Source organism: Colias croceus, chromosome 27, assembly GCF_905220415.1.
Source record: "Colias croceus chromosome 27, ilColCroc2.1".
Lineage (NCBI taxonomy): Eukaryota > Metazoa > Arthropoda > Insecta > Lepidoptera > Pieridae > Colias > Colias croceus.
The window spans coordinates 7194102-7214841 of NC_059563.1; the positions used below are offsets into that span (position 1 = coordinate 7194102).

At 40.8% G+C, this 20740-nt stretch overlaps 1 protein-coding gene and 1 long non-coding RNA gene across 2 annotated transcripts; both read right to left on the minus strand.

The window, feature by feature from the left end:
- Positions 1-1925: 1925 nt before the first annotated feature.
- LOC123703690 (RNA-binding protein 25-like) lies at positions 1926-20650 on the minus strand. The gene is made up of 20 exons (XM_045651769.1): positions 20311-20650; positions 18849-19005; positions 18119-18343; positions 17835-18017; positions 17285-17521; positions 16012-16168; positions 15087-15198; positions 14148-14395; positions 13752-13862; positions 12258-12446; positions 8919-9080; positions 8428-8710; positions 7913-8010; positions 7328-7535; positions 5746-5802; positions 5384-5546; positions 4974-5111; positions 4558-4763; positions 4133-4288; positions 1926-3646 (listed from the first exon to the last, which is right to left on the minus strand). Exons 1-20 carry the CDS (start codon positions 20386-20388, stop codon positions 3554-3556), a joined length of 3261 nt encoding a protein of 1086 aa, XP_045507725.1. The 5' UTR covers positions 20389-20650; the 3' UTR covers positions 1926-3553.
- Positions 5498-7437, minus strand: LOC123703714. The gene is made up of 3 exons (XR_006753031.1): positions 7328-7437; positions 5746-5802; positions 5498-5546 (listed from the first exon to the last, which is right to left on the minus strand). It is a non-coding gene; the product is annotated as an uncharacterized LOC123703714 (long non-coding RNA).
- Positions 20651-20740: the final 90 nt, after the last annotated feature.

Genomic DNA, 20740 nt, shown 5'->3' on the forward strand with positions numbered 1-20740 from the left:
GCCCAACGACCGGGCGATTTTATATAAGTCAGGAAAAATTCTATAAATCAGGAAAATTTCTATGCGCCAGGAAAAATCCATAAGTCGGGAAAATTTCTATAAGAAAGGAACATTTCCATAAGTCCGGAAAATTTTTATACGTCAGGAAAAATTCCATAAGTTGGGAAAATTTCTATACGAAAGGAAAATTTCCATAAGTTGGGAAAATTTCTATAAAACAGGAGAATTTCTATACGTCAGGAAAATTTCTCTTATTTAGGAAAATTTCTATACGCCAGGAAAATTTATATAGATAAGGAAAATGTCTATACGTCAGGAAAATTTATATAGATAAGGAAAATTTGTATAAGTCAGGAAAATTTCTATACGCCAGGAAAATTTTTATAGGTCAGGAAAAATTCCATAGGTTGGGAAAATTTCCATAGGTTGGGAAAATTTCCATAAGAAAGGAAAATATCTATAAGAAAGGAAAATTTCCATAAGTCCGAAAAATTTCTATACGTCAGGAAAATTTCTATAAGCCAGAAAAATTTCTATGCGTCGGGAAAATTTGTATAAGCCAGGAAAATTTCTATATGTCAGGAAAATTTCTTTACGTCAGGAAAAATTCTATAAGCCAGGAAAATTTATATACGTGAGGAAAATTTCTCTTTGCCGGAAAAAATTCTATACTTAAGTCAGGAAAAATCCATAAGTCAATAAAAAATAATATTATAGGTAAATTATGATAAAATACGTATATAAGGCGATAGAAACGATTCAACTATAAATTTATATTTAAACATGGTATGCATAATAAATAACCTTATATTTCGTGTTTCTCAGAAATAATTCAGAAGAGAACTTAATACAACGGTTCCGTGAGATGGGAGAGGATTCGGAAGATTGCTCTAAACCGTTGTTAGGCGATTATGAAGGTAGGTAAGGTAGGTAGATAAATTTAAAAAAATAATCAGAGAGATAATGTAAAAAGCAGTTTTAATCCTACTAATATTATAAATGCGAAAGTTTGTGAGGATGTGTGTGTGTGTGTGTGTTTGTTACTCTTTCACGCAAATACTACTGAATCGATTACAGTGAAATTTAGTACAAATATAGAAGGTAACTTGAATTAACACATAGGGTAGGTTTTATCCCGGAAAACCCATGGGAACGGGAAGCCGCGGGCGGAAATCTAGTACATAATATTTATTTCTTTTGTGCACAACCCACACACCATTGACTTTGCTTTCAGTGATTGAAGCTACTGCCCACTCTATAAAAAATTGTTATCACGTGGGCAGCAACTATTAATGGGAATTCAAGTAAAGTTTTAAAAAACCAGCAACAAGATCGGCGCTAAATATAATATGATACTATTACTATTATTAATATTCTTACTTACTTTTGAAGAACGATCGTCAAAGCCATTTACAAAAAGAACCTGTAATTTTATTGGAACAAAGTAATGTAGCTTGTAAGAGATTCTGTTATTTTATTATCATTTAATGATTAGGTACCATTGATAGTATTACAATTAGACATGTTCTAATCGTAAAGATACACATCTTGTTCATAACCATCAAGTAAAATGTATCAGGTATAACCAACTAGATTGTGCTGGAAAATCGATTACAAAGCATCCGTTACTTTAATCAGTATTATCAAAACAATTAAAATTGTTATCTAAAAGAATGGAACAACATTTTGTATATTTCTACTAATTGACGTAAGTAGAGCTTATTCAAAGCTATTATCATTTTATATAGAGAACAAGTAATGTACACTAAACCAGACCTGTGAACCAGACAGATAGTTTTCTTAGTCTTTGTCGACTTCGAACCTTTTTTGAGAAATATAAGGTAGTCGGAAACTGTATATATACCTAAGTAGTTCGCTGGATTTTGTTAATTCATAGAAAGGTAAAATAAAATAAAACGCACAAGTTTGTAATAATATTTATTTAGTACGTACTACTAGAGCATATCAACTGTTTCCTAACATACAATCAACCGTCTCACTCGCACTCACACAGGCGGCGTACTGCCGTCTCGCTCGCACTCACTAACGTTACAATATCATATTTTACAAGTACAAAACACACAACACTTCTTCTTTACAAGTATTTAGAATTATTTATTCGGAACAAAATCATTTCGTAGAAAACCAGTCGGTTTGTGAATTCATATACAGATGTGGTAAAAAAAGATAAAATAATGTATAAATAATGGATATTTTTGTATAGTGTGTTGGCAATTACCTTAAACGAAATATTGACCTTATCTCTGCCTATCTCGTACAAAAAGCTCTTTCCGTTTCCCCAAACTTACAATTTTTGATTAAATCGTCTTGTATCTTATTCGGACTATTACAAACACTTTTATCTTAATCGGTCCAGTTATTTTCAAGCATTCCTCTGAACAATATAACAATATTTTATTTCTATTTATACACAAGATACTCCATTATAATATGTCATTGTATTTGAACAATGCATGTCAAGAATTACTGTGTATTATAATACATATTGTGTTTATACACAATAAATGTAATACCATTTAATTACATGCAAGGTATATTTCGTCACTGGATCACTTGAGAAGTACAATGGAATGGAGCATGAAAATATTACATCAATTTTATACATTTGACATTGAACATTATCATCATTATTTTGAATTTAACCACTTGTGTATCTATAATCTCTTTTTTGACTATTTTATTATATTTGATGGTAATTCTTTTTCAGATACGTAGTAAAGTGGTTACTTCCAAAGCACTTAACAAGTTGTAATTCTTCCAATTAGCGGTGTGTCCTTTCATTGGTACACATATTTTTCTGTTTCACCCATACATCGTAGACATATAGCAGTTAGCTGTATTTGTTTTTAACGTCAAGTTATAATTATCTGTAATTCTGGTCATTAATAACAACTAGACACAATCACAACACAACAATGAGGGAATAAAGTCGACTTTGATTCATTGGGATAAGGTTGATAGAATTTCAGCGTCAATCGTCCAACTTATTGCTGTTATTGTTTGGTTCGTCTTTATGGCGCTTCTTTAAAGTTCTTTAACGTTAGTATCATTCGACTAGAACAGGTTTAGTTTAGTTTTTGTTGTTGTATCTAGTTGTTGGTCAATGACGGAAGGATGTACTGTGTGTGTGTGCGGTCTACTTGTGTAGGCCGGCACGCTTGGCCTCCAGCTCGTATATGAGCAGGCGCCACATCTGCGCGGTCTACTTGTGTAGGCCGGCACGCTTGGCCTCCAGCTCGTATATGAGCAGGCGCCACATCTGCGCGGTCTACTTGTGTAGGCCGGCACGCTTGGCCTCCAGCTCGTATATGAGCAGGCGCCACATCTGCGCGGTCTACTTGTGTAGGCCGGCACGCTTGGCCTCCAGCTCGTATATGAGCAGGCGCCACATCTGCGCGGTCTACTTGTGTAGGCCGGCACGCTTGGCCTCCAGCTCGTATATGAGCAGGCGCCACATCTGCGCGGTCTACTTGTGTAGGCCGGCACGCTTGGCCTCCAGCTCGTATATGAGCAGGCGCCACATCTGCGCGGTCTACTTGTGTAGGCCGGCACGCTTGGCCTCCAGCTCGTATATGAGCAGGCGCCACATCTTCACCACGAACACCTCCGCCTCTTCGTCCAGCACCTGCGCCGATAAACAATATTTATTTATTTGATTTGATTTGCCAACAGATGTACATCTTATATTTATAATATATTTTGAGTATGTGACATAATTTATTTATTTATTAAATAAATAAATAATTAGCATGCATAAGCAAGATGTAGATCGAATTACAGGCAAATAAAACCTGGGATTTTTGAGTTGTATCAAATTATAGCTTCTGATCGAAGTATAAATTCTAATCAGAAAACATAATTCTAATCAGTATAATTTTTATGTAAAACGTTTTTATATGCAAACAAACTAAGAAAGTTGACATCAACTAAAATATGATGCCTTCTAATATTATAAATGCGAAAGTAACTCTGTAGGTCCGTCTGTTTCTACTACACGCAACACGTAAGTTACTAAATCGATTTGGGTGAATTTTGAAAACTTGAGAAAGGACATAGAACAGTTTTGATCGCGGATATTCTACGAGAACGGGATAGTCAGTGGTGGTGATACCATCTGCACGTCGTCGAGGATGGTGTTGGGCGCGGAGCCGGCGAGCACTTTGCTGCAGATGAAGTCCACGAGCGTGGGCTCGGGCTCGCCGATGTACTCGATGATCTTCTTGTTGATCCACGGCCGGATCTTCTTCTCCATCAGCACCGCGTCGATCTGCCAACGCAATACCACCGACACAATCACTCATATTGCATTTATTAAATCAATGGTATATAGACTGGCTTACGGAAAGTACAAAAGAATAACAAGGTATAACAACAAAATATAAACATAATATGTAGTAGTAAAAAAAAATAAAGTAAACTGACGAAATTATTGTATATACTCGATAAGCGTGCCAATTAAATCTGTGTTACAAGTGAGTCAACATCTAAAGAAGTCGGTCACATACAAAGATACAGTGAAGTGGTGGCGGGTGATACCTGGTCAGTGTCGAGCTTGTACTGGAACAGCGCCTCCTTCTGCGTGGGGATCTTGTCGATGAGGCTCTTCACCTGCTTGCGCTTCTCCTCCGCGCTGCGGCTCTCCCCCTCCCCCCGCTCCCCCCTCTCCCCCTTCTCACCCTTCTCGCCCTTCTCGCTCTCGCTCAGCTCGCGTTTCCGCTTCTCCTTGTCTTTCTTTTCTTTTACTGAAACGATAAACATTACATACGTCATATGAAGCTAGTTTAGAAATTTCCACGCGTAGCAAAAAACGCAATTCTTTATTGCGTATAATCTTATTAAATGGAAACTTCTGATCTCGAAAATAAGACTATTTTCTACGTTCTTCAATAGTTATAAAATTTCTCAATCGAAATATAAATGTCACATAGTACGATTTTAATAAGTTCTCTCACCATGCCTATGTTCCGGTTCGTCATCATCAGCGAATGCGGCGTGCACTCGTCTTGTGTGACCGTGCGCGTGCCCGTGACCGTGGCCGTGACCGTGACCGTGGGCGTGGGCGCTCGTGTGAGCGTTCACGCTATTGGATTCTGCTGCAAATATATTATTTTTTGTTTTAAACGAGAAATGTTTAATTTCTTATTATTTTTAACTACATTGCATTAAGCAGATTTGTACCAGAATCGGTGATGAAGTTAAACAATTGTAATTTTCGGATTATTATTTATCTTGAAATGTTGAAATGTAATAAAATTATTATAATCATAACAAATATTGTTTATTTTGATGTAGTTTTTCTTAGACGAGCTGAGTACAGCTCAGAGTGTAGCTAAATGTGTGCGTGTGTGCGTGTGCGCGTTACCGTTGGGCGTGAGGCCGGGCGACTTGCTCTTGAAGCTGATGGAGATGGGCGAGCTGCCGACGGACGCGCCGCCCACCGCCCCGCCCCCGCCCGCGGCCCCGCCCCCGCCCCCGCCCGCGGCCCCGCCCACACCACCGCCAGCATTAGCTGCACTTGTCGCACTCTGTAACACCCACACTATGTTGCTTAAGGTTGCTCTTAGTGTCACACGTGCATTCATATTAACTTTTAAACGATTAAAACTACTTGTACAGTGTACACGTTTTAAATAATTCGTTAAGACACAAGTTTACATAATACGAAATCAATCGACTACGATATTTATTTTCTTATCCTAATAATAATTTTGTTATCATACTCACATGATGCCTGTGCGCTTGTGTAGGTTCTGGAGATGGTGGTGTGCTGCCACCATTTTGCTAAAAAATAAAAATATTTTATTGTTGATAGAAGATATGTTGACGATAAATGATACAAGATAATAAATAATTAATTATTATTTTAAAAGAATGAAATATTCTAAACATCTATATGTATATTTCTAATATCTATTTTGTCTTAGGATTATGATAAAGGAGAATGACCACGGGTGGTATCGGTAAAATTTTAATTGTGCCACGTATTCGTGATATTGTTAATTCCTATTTGTATTTATAATGATCATATTTATCACTATTAAGTCGTAATTATACCACATAAATAGAAATAAAAGTAAAAGTTTTTGTTTTATATCTATCTCTCTTGCAAGCGTCCTGCGTCAAATGTCATAGTTTCTATTTGAAATGAATGTTGAATGAATGTGTTCGACGCATTGTTCGACGTAATTTATTTTGAAATGATGTTCATTACGATTTACTTTTCACATTTGTTTTGTAAATACAAAATTATTACCTATGTAATAAATGTAAAACTTAACGTTTATCGTTAGTTTAAACTCGATAAAGTATTTTTTTGAAGTGTTGAATAAAACTATTGTTTTATTTTAATTGTCGCGAACTGCGGCTTATTTACATAAAAAATTTAATCGTTTCTAAAAGTACTAATATCAAGTTTTAAATTGAGCTATATTTCATCTTGACACAATAAGTTTGATTGCGATACCAAGTGCCATAGTCACTTGGGCAATCTCCTTTATATAAATTGAAAAGAGCAGTTATTGTAACTTGTACCAGTACTTATTTGTAATTGTTTAACAGCTGGGGTCTGTTAGTGCCCCAGCGCATTAGAAAATAAATTTATATGTTTGTTTTTATATTGAATGTTAAATCCAGTGTTGTGTAGTGCAGTATGCAGTGTGTAGTGGGTGCGACTCACGGTGTCGTGTGTGTAGTGGGTGCGACTCACGGTGTCGTGTGTGTAGTGGGTGCGACTCACGGTGTCGTGTGTGTAGTGGGTGCGACTCACGGTGTCGTGTGTGTAGTGGGTGCGACTCACGGTGTCGTGTGTGTAGTGGGTGCGACTCACGGTGTCGTGTGTGTAGTGGGTGCGACTCACGGTGTCGTGTGTGTAGTGGGTGCGACTCACGGTGTCGTGTGTGTAGTGGGTGCGACTCACGGTGTCGTGTGTGTAGTGGGTGCGACTCACGGTGTCGTGTGTGTAGTGGGTGCGACTCACGGTGTCGTGTGTGTAGTGGGTGCGACTCACGGTGTCGTGTGTGTAGTGGGTGCGACTCACGGTGTCGTGTGTGTAGTGGGTGCGACTCACGGTGTCGTGTGTGTAGTGGGTGCGACTCACGGTGTCGTGTGTGTAGTGGGTGCGACTCACGGTGTCGTGTGTGTAGTGGGTGCGACTCACGGTGTCGTGTGTGTAGTGGGTGCGACTCACGGTGTCGTGTGTGTAGTGGGTGCGACTCACGGTGTCGTGTGTGTAGTGGGTGCGACTCACGGTGTCGTGTGTGTAGTGGGTGCGACTCACGGTGTCGTGTGTGTAGTGGGTGCGACTCACGGTGTCGTGTCGGTGCCGGCGGTGTCTGTGCCGGCGCGGCGGCGTGTCGGCGCGCGGCGGCGTGAGCGGCGGCGACGCGGGCGACCCGCCCGACGCGTCCGACCCGCCCGACCGGCCCGACGCGCGCGACCCGCCGCCCGCCGGCGCGCCCGACCCGCCGCCCGCCGAGCCCGCCGACCCGCCCGAGCACACCGCGCCGCTGGAAACACTCAAACTTCATTCTGAACCTCACGCAAAACGCGCTCACCTTTTTTTTATTCCACCCGCGTTGTATACGCGGGCGGAATAAAAAAAAAGTTGAAGGCGAAGCAATAACGTATACGAATTACGAACACGCATGACGTTTCACATAATTTTATTAATTGTCGTGGTTCTCTTCACTCTCATTCACACTCACGCAGGTATTTCCTAAACATGAGTGAACTTGTGTTTTTAATTATTCAAATTTTTTATTATATTGTTTTTATTTGAGACACTTACACAAACAAGCGTAAAAGATTTGAATTATCTATTCGACAATAACAAATACATAAAAAAATACATATTGTAATGTTTTGCAAACAAAAGCATTCATTGGATACTCACTCGGAATCGGAGTCGATGGGTTCGGCCTCAGTGGGCAGCTCGCGCGACGCCTGCGCGCGCAGGTAGCGCTCGCGCTCGCGGGCCACGCGCTCGCGGGCCTGCACACACACACACACGTGGCGGTTAGCAACTACATACATTACTTCATCTTGTCACTTTAGAACAACGCTGTCGATTCGTCGATTACGTTACGATCGACTTCATCAATTGCTTTTTTTTTGTGCCGAATCTGAAACGGCAACTTATGCACATAATGTATTAATTATAAAATATAAATTGGGTTCAAATGAAAGTTTGAGGACACGAGTGAACAGCAATGTGCCGGAACTGCTGCACGGCGCGCTGCAGGTCGCGGTGCAGCGTGACGTCGAGCAGCGGGCGCGGCCGGCACTGCTGCACTCACCTCGCGGCGCGCCTGCTCGCGCTGCACGGCGCGCTGCGTCTCGCGCTCGCGCTGCAGGTCGCGGTGCAGCGTGACGTCGAGCAGCGGGCGCGGCCGGCACTGCTGCACTCACCTCGCGGCGCGCCTGCTCGCGCTGCACGGCGCGCTGCGCCTCGCGCTCGCGCTGCAGGTCGCGGTGCAGCGTGACGTCGAGCAGCGGGCGCGGGCGGTACTGCTCCTCGCGCTCGCGGCGCGCGCGCTCGAAGGCGGCGAGCGCGGCGGGGTCGTCCCGCGCGCGCTGCCCGAAGATGTCGTCGCGCAGCGCGTCCAGCTCGGCCTGCTCGCGCGCCCGCTCGCGCGCGTCGCTCTCCGCCTCGCGCACGCGCGCGCCCAGCCGCCGCTGCAGCTCCTTGCCCCTGCGACAGTCACGACGAGTTATACCGACGAATTACTCGACTCGTCCACGGGCTACGTACATTATTTTATTGACGGATTTATCCAACATTGAAATCGACATTGAATTTGAAATGTTATAATATAGATCCTAAGAACCTAAAAATTTGGAAGTGAAATGTAACATTACCACATTATGGAACAGAAACATTTCAGACGGATGCAACTCACTTGTAGTACTTGTGATCGTCGCGCTCGTCGTCGTAGTCCTCTAGGAACTGTTTGAGACGCTTCGCCTCCCGCTCCCTCTCCTCCTCGCGACATCGCTCCCTCTCCTTCTCCCGCTCGTACTCCTTGCACTTGCGGCGCTCGCGGCTCTCCCAGTTACGTAACCTAATTGTAAACGATTCGTGAAACATTTACAAATATGTACAGTGGTGGTCACATAATTAAAGACACTAAGAGCATTTTATACTACCCAAGACACTAGTCTCAACATTTTTTTTTTACACTACCATTGGAACTTGTTAAATAATTTTAAAATATTCAGGTATGTGTTGTCTAATGCTAAACTAAATTTTATCTCCAAAACTTGTCGGTTTGTTAGATTTTAATCGGTTCATCCTTACTACTAGCAGTTTTAACCTAGCAAAGGTCTGGCCATATAATTAAAGACATTAGACTCGCTTATAAGAAATATAAAAAAATATTATTGTAATGAGATTATTTTTACAACACAAAATACCTGACGTATTTACAAAATATTTGTACACTTTTCAATATTTGGTTGCATGTCCTTTGGCAGTAATGACCGTTTACATCTCTTGGGCATGGAAGCAACTAATTTTGTTCAAGTTGCATCACTAAATTGGTTCCATTCTTCGAAAATGTTTTGCAAAGGTAGTCGACGTTTGATGATCGCTTTGCCGCGACTTCTTTCTTTCTTGATTTCATAAGTTTTCGATCGGATTTGAATCCAGACTGTGAGGGGGCCAATCCAAAACAGTTACAGATTGGTTCCTTAACAAGCACTTCACTACTTTTGCTGTGTGCTTGGGATCATTATCGTGTTGAAAAGTCCAAACAACAGGTAAATTTTCCTCTGCATAGGGCAGCATGGATTGCTCTAAAATATACTTGTACTGGAATTTATCCATGTTGCCTTCTGTCTTTTTGACAGGTCCAACACCAAGTCCAGAAACAGCGCCACACTTTGATATTTCCACCCCCATGTATGACTACTTTTTAGAGTATCTTGGATCCATTTCCTTATTGAGATGGCGTCTTACATATTGTTTTCTGACAGAATTAATCATATTTATCTTAGTTTCATGCAGAAACAGCACATGTTTCCACTCTCGTTCAGTCCAGTGCTCGTATTTTGTAGCAAAGTGAAATCTTGCCTTCACTTTTTGTTTTTTCAAAAGTGGTACTTTCCGAGATACTCTTCAGTGCAAGTTTTTCTCACACAGTCTCCGTCTAATTGTGCTTGCAGACCCCCCTTCAAGCCTGCTGCACCATACAACTCTGAACTGTATCAGTTCCGACCCTTTAAATGGATCTTTTAAGCCAACAACACCATTTTCGAATATTTCGGCCGAGTAGTTTCACTTGGTTTTGCTTTTCTGAGTACGTTTTCGGTCGTGTGAAACATCTTGACATATTTTATAGCATTCATAACCATATCCTTGAAACAGTTTAATATCATGGAAGTTAGAAATATTTTTTCTTGCGGAGGAGTCGCAACTCTTGTTTTTAACCATAGTAATTGATATTAAAACTATTAAACGTATGAATTTTAATTTTAAAGTTAAAAATAACCAAAAAAATTAGTGTCAACGATTTATGAAATTACGCGCCAAAAGGAAGTAAAGCACAATGCTGTTTCTTTTTATTTATAAAAAATTGTAACTCATTTCTTGTTGTCTTTAATTAAGTGGCCAGCTATGCGTACGTTAACAAAGTTAGTGTTACATTCCCATAGAGAGCAAGTGTCGAAACTAACAAGGAATATAACTATTTTTGTCCCTCATTTTAAAGAAAATATTGTCTTGTATGGTTTAATAAAAATAATACTAGATTAAATACCTTTTTCAGATAATTGTACTTCCTAATGTAAATCTTTTATGGTCAATTCGGGGGTGTCTTTAATTATGTGACCACCACTGTATATACAGGGTGTAATCGTTAAGTGTGCACAGGCGATTTTTCCATAAGTATTACAGATAACAAAAAACTTTAAACTGATATCGAAAGTACTTAACCTAATGAGTAAAATGGCCGTAATAAATTTATAAAAATAAATCGAGAAATATCAAAAAAATTATCTTTAAACCATCCCATACAAAGTATGAAATATGAATATCCCATATGAAAGATTTTAGCTTTCTTTTTCTTTTTTTGGTTTTCTACTTTAATTACTTTGCAAATTTGAAGTGGCATTTTCCACGCTTTTTCCGGACAATTTTACGAATTTTCCGGATATTTTCCAGACATTTCCCAGGCATTTTCCGGGAATTTCCCAGGCATTTCCCAGGTATTTTCCAGGGTTTTTCCGGGGATTTTCCAAGATTTTCCGGGACATTTTACGGGGATATCCGGAAAATGTCTGTAAAATATTCGGAAAATCCCCGGAAAATGCCTGGGAAATGCCCGGAAAATATCCGGAAAATGCGTGAAAATGACCGGGAAAATGCCTGGATAATCCCCGGAAAATGCCAGGGAAATGTCCGGAAAATTTCTGGGTAATGCCTGGAAAATATCCGGAAAATGCCTGGGAAATGCTTGGAAATCCCCGGAAAATGCCTGGAAAATGTCTGGGAAATTCCAGGAAAATGCCTGGGGAATGCCCGGAAATTTTCCGGAAAATGCGTGGAAATGTCCGGAAAAATCGTGGAAAATCCCCGGGAAATGTCAGGGAAATGTCCGGAAAATTCCTGGGAAGAGCCTGGAAAATATCTGGAAAATATCCTGAAAATGCGTGAAAATGTCCGGGAAAAGCGTGGAAAATGTCTGGAAAAATCCCGGAAAAAGCCTGGTATATGCCCGGAAAATGCCCGGAAAATATCCGGAAAATGCGTAAAAATGTCCGGAAAAAGCGTGGAAAATGCCACTTCAAATTTGCGAAGTAATTAAAGTAGAAAACCAAAAAAAGAAAAAGAAAGCTAAAATCTTTCTTATGGGATATTCATATTTCATACTTTGTATGGGATGGTTTAAAGATAATTTTTTTGATATTTCTCGATTTATTTTTATAAATTTATTACGGCCATTTTACTCATTAGGTTAAGTACTTTCGATATCAGTTTAAAGTTTTTTGTTATCTGTAATATTTACGGAAAAATCGCCTGTGCACACTTAACGATTACACCCTGTATACTATTTAAATATAGTTACACAACTAAAACCCGGAAAACGCGCTGTAAAAACAAGATACATACCCGCTGATAGGTATGTTTAAATAATATACGCGATCGTATCATATAAAATTCATATGCAACAACGAAATGATCGTAGCCAGTGTACGTAAGCACAAGACTGGCACGCGTGGCGCAGCGCGCGCGGGCTCACCGCTCCTGGTAGGCGGCCTCCTTCTCGCGCGCGCGCTTCTCTCGGCGCTTATTGTCGCGCGCCTCCTCCTCCAGCTCCTTGTCGCGGCGCGCGTCCGCCGAGCCGCGCCCGCGCGACCGCGACCGCTCCCTGTCCCGCGACCGCTCCCGCTCGCGCTCCCGCTCGCGCTCCCGCTCCCGCTCGCGCTCGCTGTAATGACATAGCAGTCTTCCTTGTGTTTCAAATGATTACTTGCTCGCCGGTCAAATAGTATGATACGTTCATTTAGAGTTAACATAGCATAGGCTATGTTAAAAAATAAACGAAAACTAAACATTAAGCTTCATCCAAATCGACACGGTTTTTAGTGAAAAAATCTACAACAATTAATGTAGTCGCTTTAATAGAGGACATAACTAATGCTCTGTACGCGAACCCTATTAATATCCACACTATAATATAAAAATTTTATCCACACGCTTGATTTATTGGAACGTGAAATATTGCTAAAAATATATTATGTGAAATAGATATACACACAAAAATATCGATAATGCGCATCGTATCTTCAACATCCTACTCAACTTCTGTCAGATACACGGGATACATTTCTAAGGAAAATTATATTTATAGGTGAAGTTAGTTCATTTTCTTTGTGAATGATCTTTAAGACTTAAATGTAATTTTAAAATTTAAGCAGAATCTAATTTCAATTTTTTTTTTTTTTCTAATATCATCATATTTTATCTTTTGATTTGTAATTTTTGAACATTCCACATCAACAAAATTTTAAATAATCACAAAATATATACCCCGTCCGTGAGGCACGCAAATCCGCGGCAATTTCATATCTTGTACGAATGTACGGATGTATTGACAGCACAACCACACCACACATGTTATGTCATTTGTTTATTTTATTAACTTATTAGGTACTCAAAAATTTGTTGAAAATCAATTATTTCAATATATTATATGCTTTACACGTGGGCAAGTAAATGTCGGTGCTACGATACGACTGTTTCCGATAACGGCTAGGCAATTACATACTTCCCACGATTGTGAACTGAGATATAAGTTTTATTGTTTTCTTACAACGCTATTTGCTGTGTTTCAAATTACGATTTTCATTATGTGGCGTTTTAAACGATATTTCTTTTCAGAGAACAAATACAAATATTGTTTTTTGTCAATTGATATCATGGCTTTTTTATTTGTTGGAATATTTTCTCAAAAACAATGTATAACGTACCGTTCTCTGTCCCGCTCCCTCTCGCGCTCACGCTCCCTCTCCCGCTGCTCTCTCTCCCTCTCACGTTCACGTACCTCTCTAAAGAATACACATGTAACACTTTGTTAACTTCTCACCAAAAAAAAATTATTTTTTTAATTGAAAAATCTAAATTTATTAACAAACCTCACTAAGAATGGATTTTTGATAATGCAGTAAAAATTTTTGAATGATCAAAATAGGTATAATCATATAGCATAAATACGCTTGTGTACAATGTGTACCTTTCTCTTTCCCGTTCTCGCTCCTTCTCCCTCTCGCGTTCTCTCTCTCGTTCTCTCTCCCTCTCTCGTTCCCTTTCCCGTTCTTCTCTTTCTCGTTCCCGTTCTTTTGTCCTGTAAATTAATCAAAAAATTATGGAAAATTCTATTTCAATACCAAAATTGAAAGCGTGGTCAAATTTGTCAAAAATCTGAGCTAAGTAAAAAATTGGTTCGAAATAATATCATCAATAAATAAAATTTAATTACTTAAAAACATTAATGTTACAAAGAATCTCAGAAAAAAAAATGAATCGTCTTATATTCACATATTTGTTAATGCGCAATGTCACTTTGGTCGCGTTGCATAGAAACTTTCGATAATTGAATTGCTAGAGAAACACGTCCCCGAATGCATACCTGGACACGCTCCGGCGGCGGCGGTCCTTGTCGCGGTCGCGGTCCCGCTCGCGGTCGCGGTCCCGCTCGCGGTCGCGGTCGCGGTCGCGGTCGCGCTCCCGGTCCTTGTCGCGCTCCTTGTCGCGGTCGCGGTCGCGGTCGCGGCCGCGCTCCCGCTCGCGCTCCCGGTCCCGCTCCTTGTCGTCCTTCTCCCGCTCCGGCTTGTCGTCCTTGTCCCTCTTGCGGCGCACCACCACGTCCGCCTCCTCCTGCACAAGCACTAACTTGTACCCGACTCTCACGTTTGCCCGTTACACAAAATACAGTCGCACAATACGGAATAACTTGTGTTCCAAATAAGAGGTCGTTTAGTGCCAATCGATATGAGGACGGCAAATTCTTTGTTGTCGTGTAGCGTGTGTTTTTTTGTTGAATACTCATAAGTTTAATGCGCTCTCCCTTACCGTGACGTTATCGAATTCTTAAATTTTAAGAAAGTTTAAATGTAAATATCTAATTAAAAATAACAACTGATTTCGATCGAAATTTTCGATTTCGAAATTTCCACAATTTTAGTGTTCATATTTAATAAATTAATTTCAGTAGGCCCCCATAGCTGATGTACCAAATTTTTCAAGAAATTTTAAAGAAAATTGATTAGAAATGGAAAAATTTAAAGTTAAGACTTCTTTTTTTTTTGAAAAATGAACACTCGACTTTTCAATTGTGTTATATAAATAATAAATAAACCATATAAAACCAGAAATTTTCGTACCCTCTCCCAAACAAAACAATTTAGGAAAAAATATCCAACCAATCGTTCGTGAGAGCAGTGCGAGTCGCTAAATAAATCAACCCAGATAATCGAGTCGCTACGCATCCCATCGAGAGCACCGCAGCTAATGTTGTGTGTGTGTGTGCGTGTGTGTGTGTGGCGTGTCGGTGTGTGCGGGCACTTACGTGCGGCGGCGCGGCGACGCGGCGCGCGGCGCTCGGCCCCTCGCCGCTACAAGCAAACGAACCACTGCTGTCGTCAGTCCGAACATTAGCGCTCCTACAGCCTACCGCTACCCTACCGCTACCCTACCGCTACCCTACCGCTACCGCCTACCGCCGCTGCACTTGGCCGGCCGCGCCGCGTACGCGACAAGACTTAACGTGTGCTCATGCGGCTATCGCTATTTTGAGGAGAACTTTTGAAAGAACCGTCTGATCTTTTTGTGACGCACGACATTCTCTGATTTTTGATCGAGAAAGAAATTTAATTTAGAACTATAATATGTGTGTGAGACATTTGATGTTATGTTTTTGTAGGTAAACTTTTTGTTGATTTAATATAGACATCGATGAAGCTACAATTTGCGTTAATATCTAGCCTTATTCAAAGATTAAGCCATCGTTTTGTTTAAAGCCGCATTCTTTTAGATCTCACATAGTACAAAAACGATGTAAATTAATATCAAGTGCAGCAGCTGAAAGCTAACGAAACCAAGGAATCCAAACGCCACCTGCAACGCAAGTGACCGAAATACCCCTTTCATACTATCGCGCTCTCGCTGCGTTCCAGTGCTGTCAGCCCATTGAACGTATCATTCGATTTGTAAGTGTGCACTGTGTAACACATGGAGAACATCTCGAAACATCTCGTACGAGATGTTTTTTTTAAACAATTAAAAGTTAATCGAATCATTGTTTCGAAAGTGTTATTACTTTAAGACAGCGTTTAGCTCGTTAATATTCTCCACAAATAATTTCCACAAATGAAATCTCACAAGGCTGGCAGCACCGGTTGCGGTCATACATGACGTGTGGCGGCATGGTGTGGTGTGGGTCGGTGTGGTGTGTCGGTGTGCGGTGTGCGGTGTGCGGTGTGCAGGCAACTCACGTGTGTCCGCCGGCGCCGCCGCTCCCCGCGCGCCCCGCCTCGCCCGCCCCGCCCCGCCCCGCCCCGCGCCGCGCCCCGCCCCACCCCGCGCCCCGCCTCGCGCCCCGCGCCCCACGCGCCCCACGCGCACACGCAACGTGCATTTTCAAATTAAACCCTATCCGACACCCATGTATCATAATATGTCTGATATTCCCCCGGGCTTAACGATAAACCCAGTCAAAAGTTTTTTGTGGCAAGACAGTTAAATTTGAAAATGTACGAGTGCGGTGTAACGCATTCTCCCCGCGAAGCGAATCTATCCGGCGAGGCTCGAGCGCGGCGCGGGCGGAGGCCGCTCGCCCGCAACTTACGAATGCGGACTCGCGACCGTCGGCTCGCACAGTCCAGGTCGATTGCAATGGACCAAATTGTATTCTTATTCTTAGCTTATATTTCTTTCGCTGATCGCAAAAATCGAAATCGACTTAGACTGATCGATGCCGTTATATCTTAACCATCTAATTATTATTAATAATATGAACCTAAACATGCTGGTAAACTTTTTAAAGTATGTTTTCTAATGAAATTATGTATTCGAATATTCTTCTATAACTCGAATGGAAGATTTTACTTTTAATGATATCAGAATAATAATGAACTGTAAATTAAATATGAAGGCATTAATCGGAAATGATTTTAGTTAAATGTATAAGGACTATGACTATAATGACTTTATATAAAAAGCAAATAAATATCGTAAAAAATAAGAAATTAAAATAAGTAAATGTATAAAGAAATATAGGTTATATAATGAATAGCACAACCCAGATCTGCAACACCTCCCTGTCTCTGAACATGTTAACACTACATAGGCCGTCTCTGTCACCCGGCCGTGTCGGCTGCAGAGTGCGACAGAGAGAGAGAGAGAGAGAGACAGTGAGGTGTCGCAGCGGGCGCGCGAGAGACAAGAGAGACTCACCGACGGCGACGCACACAGCCGCAGCGCGACACACACACGCGTCTGCCTATTCACTACGTACTTTGCGTCTACCGCATTGCGTATAAAATAGCTCACCTTAGGTTTAACAATTTATGTTTAACATTACACATAATATTGAGCTACATTTTAACAGTGATAATGTTTTTATTAATATAGAAGAACTGAAATAGCGGCAAAAATTACACTCATTAACTTTAATAATAGGCTATTGTGTTATACAAAACTTTACACAAAATTTAATGTTGGTGAATATTAATTAATCAATCATTAAAAAAATTATTTCACCACATTATTGGTGGCATATTGAAAGCGACAGTTTCAATGAACGGGTAGAGAAGCGTCGGTGGCCCGTGTGTGCCGCGGGGCGTGCGAGCGAGAGGCCCGAGGCGCGCGCGTGCGCGTGCGAGCGGGACGCACTCACCTTCATGCTCTCACGGAACTTGCCGATCTCGCGGTGGATGACGTCACGCTTCTCCTCCGAGATGTCCGCCTCCTCCAGCACGCGCGCCGTCTTCGAGATCGCCTCCTCTGCAAATTCATTTCATACATTAATGCTTATACATAATTTGTGCACGTATTGTGATCTTTGTTATCCGAATACAATGACAAACAAAAATTTATACATAATACGTATTTATGGCAAGTTACTCTAGAAAATGATTCCCACTGTATAAAAGTTTAAATTGTCTATAAGTTTATTAGTTCATATTATTTATTTATTTATATAATAATATGTTTGTGTGCAAAGAAATGTTCACACTAACATATAAACTGAAAAAAATTGTTACTTTTATTGTCAAAATTCACAGCACAGAGCACACGCTGCAAAGTGCAAACTAACCCTTCTGCAGCGTCTCGTAGTTGTTGATCTCCTCCTGGTAGTCGCGGTAGATCTGCGCGATCTTGCGCTCGGCCGCCTCGTCCAGCCCGCGCTGCTTGGCGTCCAGGTACGACTCGCCCTCCGCCCCGCCCCCGCCCCCGCCCCCGCCGCCCCCGCCCTCCGCGATGCGCGTGCGCTGCTCCGCTAAATCACAAATGCCAAGTTATGGAGCTTTTGGCTGAATTTTAATCGACTAGCAAAAACACGGTACAATTTGTTCACTGTCACGTGTTCACGACACTCACTCTTGTAGGTGTCGACGAGCGCCTGCATCTTGCCGTCGACGCGCGCCAGCAGGCTCTTGTCGGCCAGCGCGCGCTCGTGCAGCAGGCGCACGCAGCGCAGCGCCGCCTCGGGCCCGCAGAACTCGCAGAAGCCGAACGTGCTGACGCGCTTCCAGCTGGCCACGGCGCCGCACGCGCCCAGCAGCGCGCGGATCATGGCGTCGGGCGCGCGCGACGAGATGTTGCCTGCGCCGCGCCGCGCGTCAGTACGTGCACTCCCCGCCTCACGCCCGACACGTTCAATGTTTTGCGGCGTGAAGCGAGGATTGCGTTCGGCGGTTTTATATTGATTGTAAATAAGTGAAAATTAAAAAAATATATATAATATATATGAAGTAGTATCGATTTCTAATTTACATTAAAACTTACCGAGTGGATTCCGGCCTCTCAATTCCGTGATTTGATTTAACGACTAAAACAAATGTCCCCTACTTATATTTCTGAGGTTTTACAGAGATTCATATCTACATAAGACCTCTAAGTAGAAAATATATATGTATTAGCTTAGTTTTCATATGAAGATCAATTTATCTACATTTAAAATTATTACAAGTAATAAAAATTTGCAAAGGCGCATTTTAGGAACGGAAACATTTTTAACAAAAAAAATGCGTTAAGGAAATTAAAATTATATTTAAGTAGCCTTTCAAATTTAAAAATTAATATTGAAAATATTAATGAGAATATTTACCGATGAACACCGTAACGGCGGGCCCGTCATCCTTGGCGCCATTCTGTGGGCGGGCGGGGCGCGGAACAGCTTTACCTGCGTTACCGGCGGGCGCGGGCAGCAGCGCTCCTCGGCCGCCGCTGCTCACGCCTCCCGCGCCGTAAGCTCCCACCATCACCTGCACATACACACTCATCAAACACAACTAACTCTACAAACTAATTTGTTGATTTACTATTTGGACAAAATATTGTTGCAAGGTAAATTATTCAAGTTTATGATTACGAAGCATTTTAAATTAAGCCATAATTACTGGATTTTTTTGGCATAAGAAATTTGCAATACAATAATCACAAGCAGTATATTAATAAATAAAACAATCTTCTGTATTGGTTGAAGAGTAACTGATAACAGACAATAAAACAGCAACCTCGAGTATGGTAGCTAACATTGTGACATAAGAATTTTAAATATACTGGGTTTCATCGGTAAATGTGCACAGGTGATTATTCCATAACAATTACTGATATCAAAAAAATTAAAAGTGAAATCTAAAATAATGTAGTACATAACAATTAAAATGAGAATACATAATAACTTTCAAAAAATAGAACAGAAAATATCCAGAAATGTACACATTTAACACATTTTGTATTCAAAGCAGATGTTTGAAGTGATATCCTTGTTGTGCAATACAATGACAAGCTCTATTTACAGTGTTTTTTTGTGTGGGGTCTCTCGATGTTAGCCAGAAGGGCTTCTACATCTTAACGCGAATACAGATTTGCTGTTCAAAGCAATTCAGATCATGAATCATTAAAATATTGGTGCTACTCCATGACTACTTGTTGCTTGATTATCCTTAAGTACTTGCTTACCTAAAAGCTAGTATATTATAAGGTGGTCTGCCAAATTTGTACACCATTCATACAAATCTAAAATAAATAGGTGATAGAACAATTCTGGTCATCATTTGTACATTATGAATATGAAGATACAACTTATAGAAATACTACAAGACCAATAGTTACTTTTTAGATCTGTATGAAATTTAGTAGAGAGATATGTGCCACATGAGTGAAGCCGCAGAATGTCACTAGTGTTATGTGATAAAGCCAAAAAAATGAAGATATACTAAAACCATAATATTACATTTACATATTCATGCAGTAATTAAATTTAACATACCTAAATTAATTGTTGCAGTTATTGATTTAAAAAAGGCTTATACATGAAGTACCTACCTACTATTATATTATACACTATATACATGGTAGCTGGTAACTATGCGACGCATGAATCTATTCATTCAAATTATTGTGACACCCAGTGTAGAAAATGCAATGGTACGCTAAATCATTTGCCACGACAGGAAAAATTATCACATTTTCATATATTAATTCGAGATATTTCGAATTCCACCCCTTGTACGGTCTATTAGGTTAGGTCTTGGAAGAAAAAAAAATGACACTTGTTTACTTACGTGTGTTGGCATCTGCATAGTAACGACCCCAGGAGCAATTCCATAGGGTACCATGGGTGGTCGAGGTGGAAACGACATCACTCACAAACCAAACAGCCAATTACAAACTCATCAAATTCACTACACTTCCTAACCAAACCCAATGACGCGTACACGGCTCTTTACTTTTCAAAGTTAGTTAACGTTTAAGGTAATATATTTATGGTAATATCATTAAGTTTAATTAAATGGTAGCATTTTGATAATAGAAAATAAAATATTTCGCATAAAATTTTCGTTAAATTGTAATGAGTCTCTGACATTAGAGACTCGCGTCAGCCATTTTTGTTGTATTTGAAAAAACAACATAGAGCACAGAGCAAGTAATATTGACTAAGGGCGTATTCAGAAAGAAAGCTTGAAACTTATAAGCGCTTATCGGCGCTTGTCA

Bases quoted from the DNA above. Each gene is read 5' to 3' on its own strand.
- LOC123703690 (XM_045651769.1), bottom strand. From the start codon at position 20,388: ATGTCGTTTCCACCTCGACCACCCATGGTACCCTATGGAATTGCTCCT. The intron at 18,018-18,118 runs GTGAGTGTCGTG...TTTGTGATTTAG, and splicing joins GCTCGTCGACACCTACAAGA to CGGAGCAGCGCACGCGCATC. The intron at 4,289-4,557 runs GTATCACCCGCC...TTGCGTTGGCAG, and splicing joins ACAAGCTCGACACTGACCAG to ATCGACGCGGTGCTGATGGA.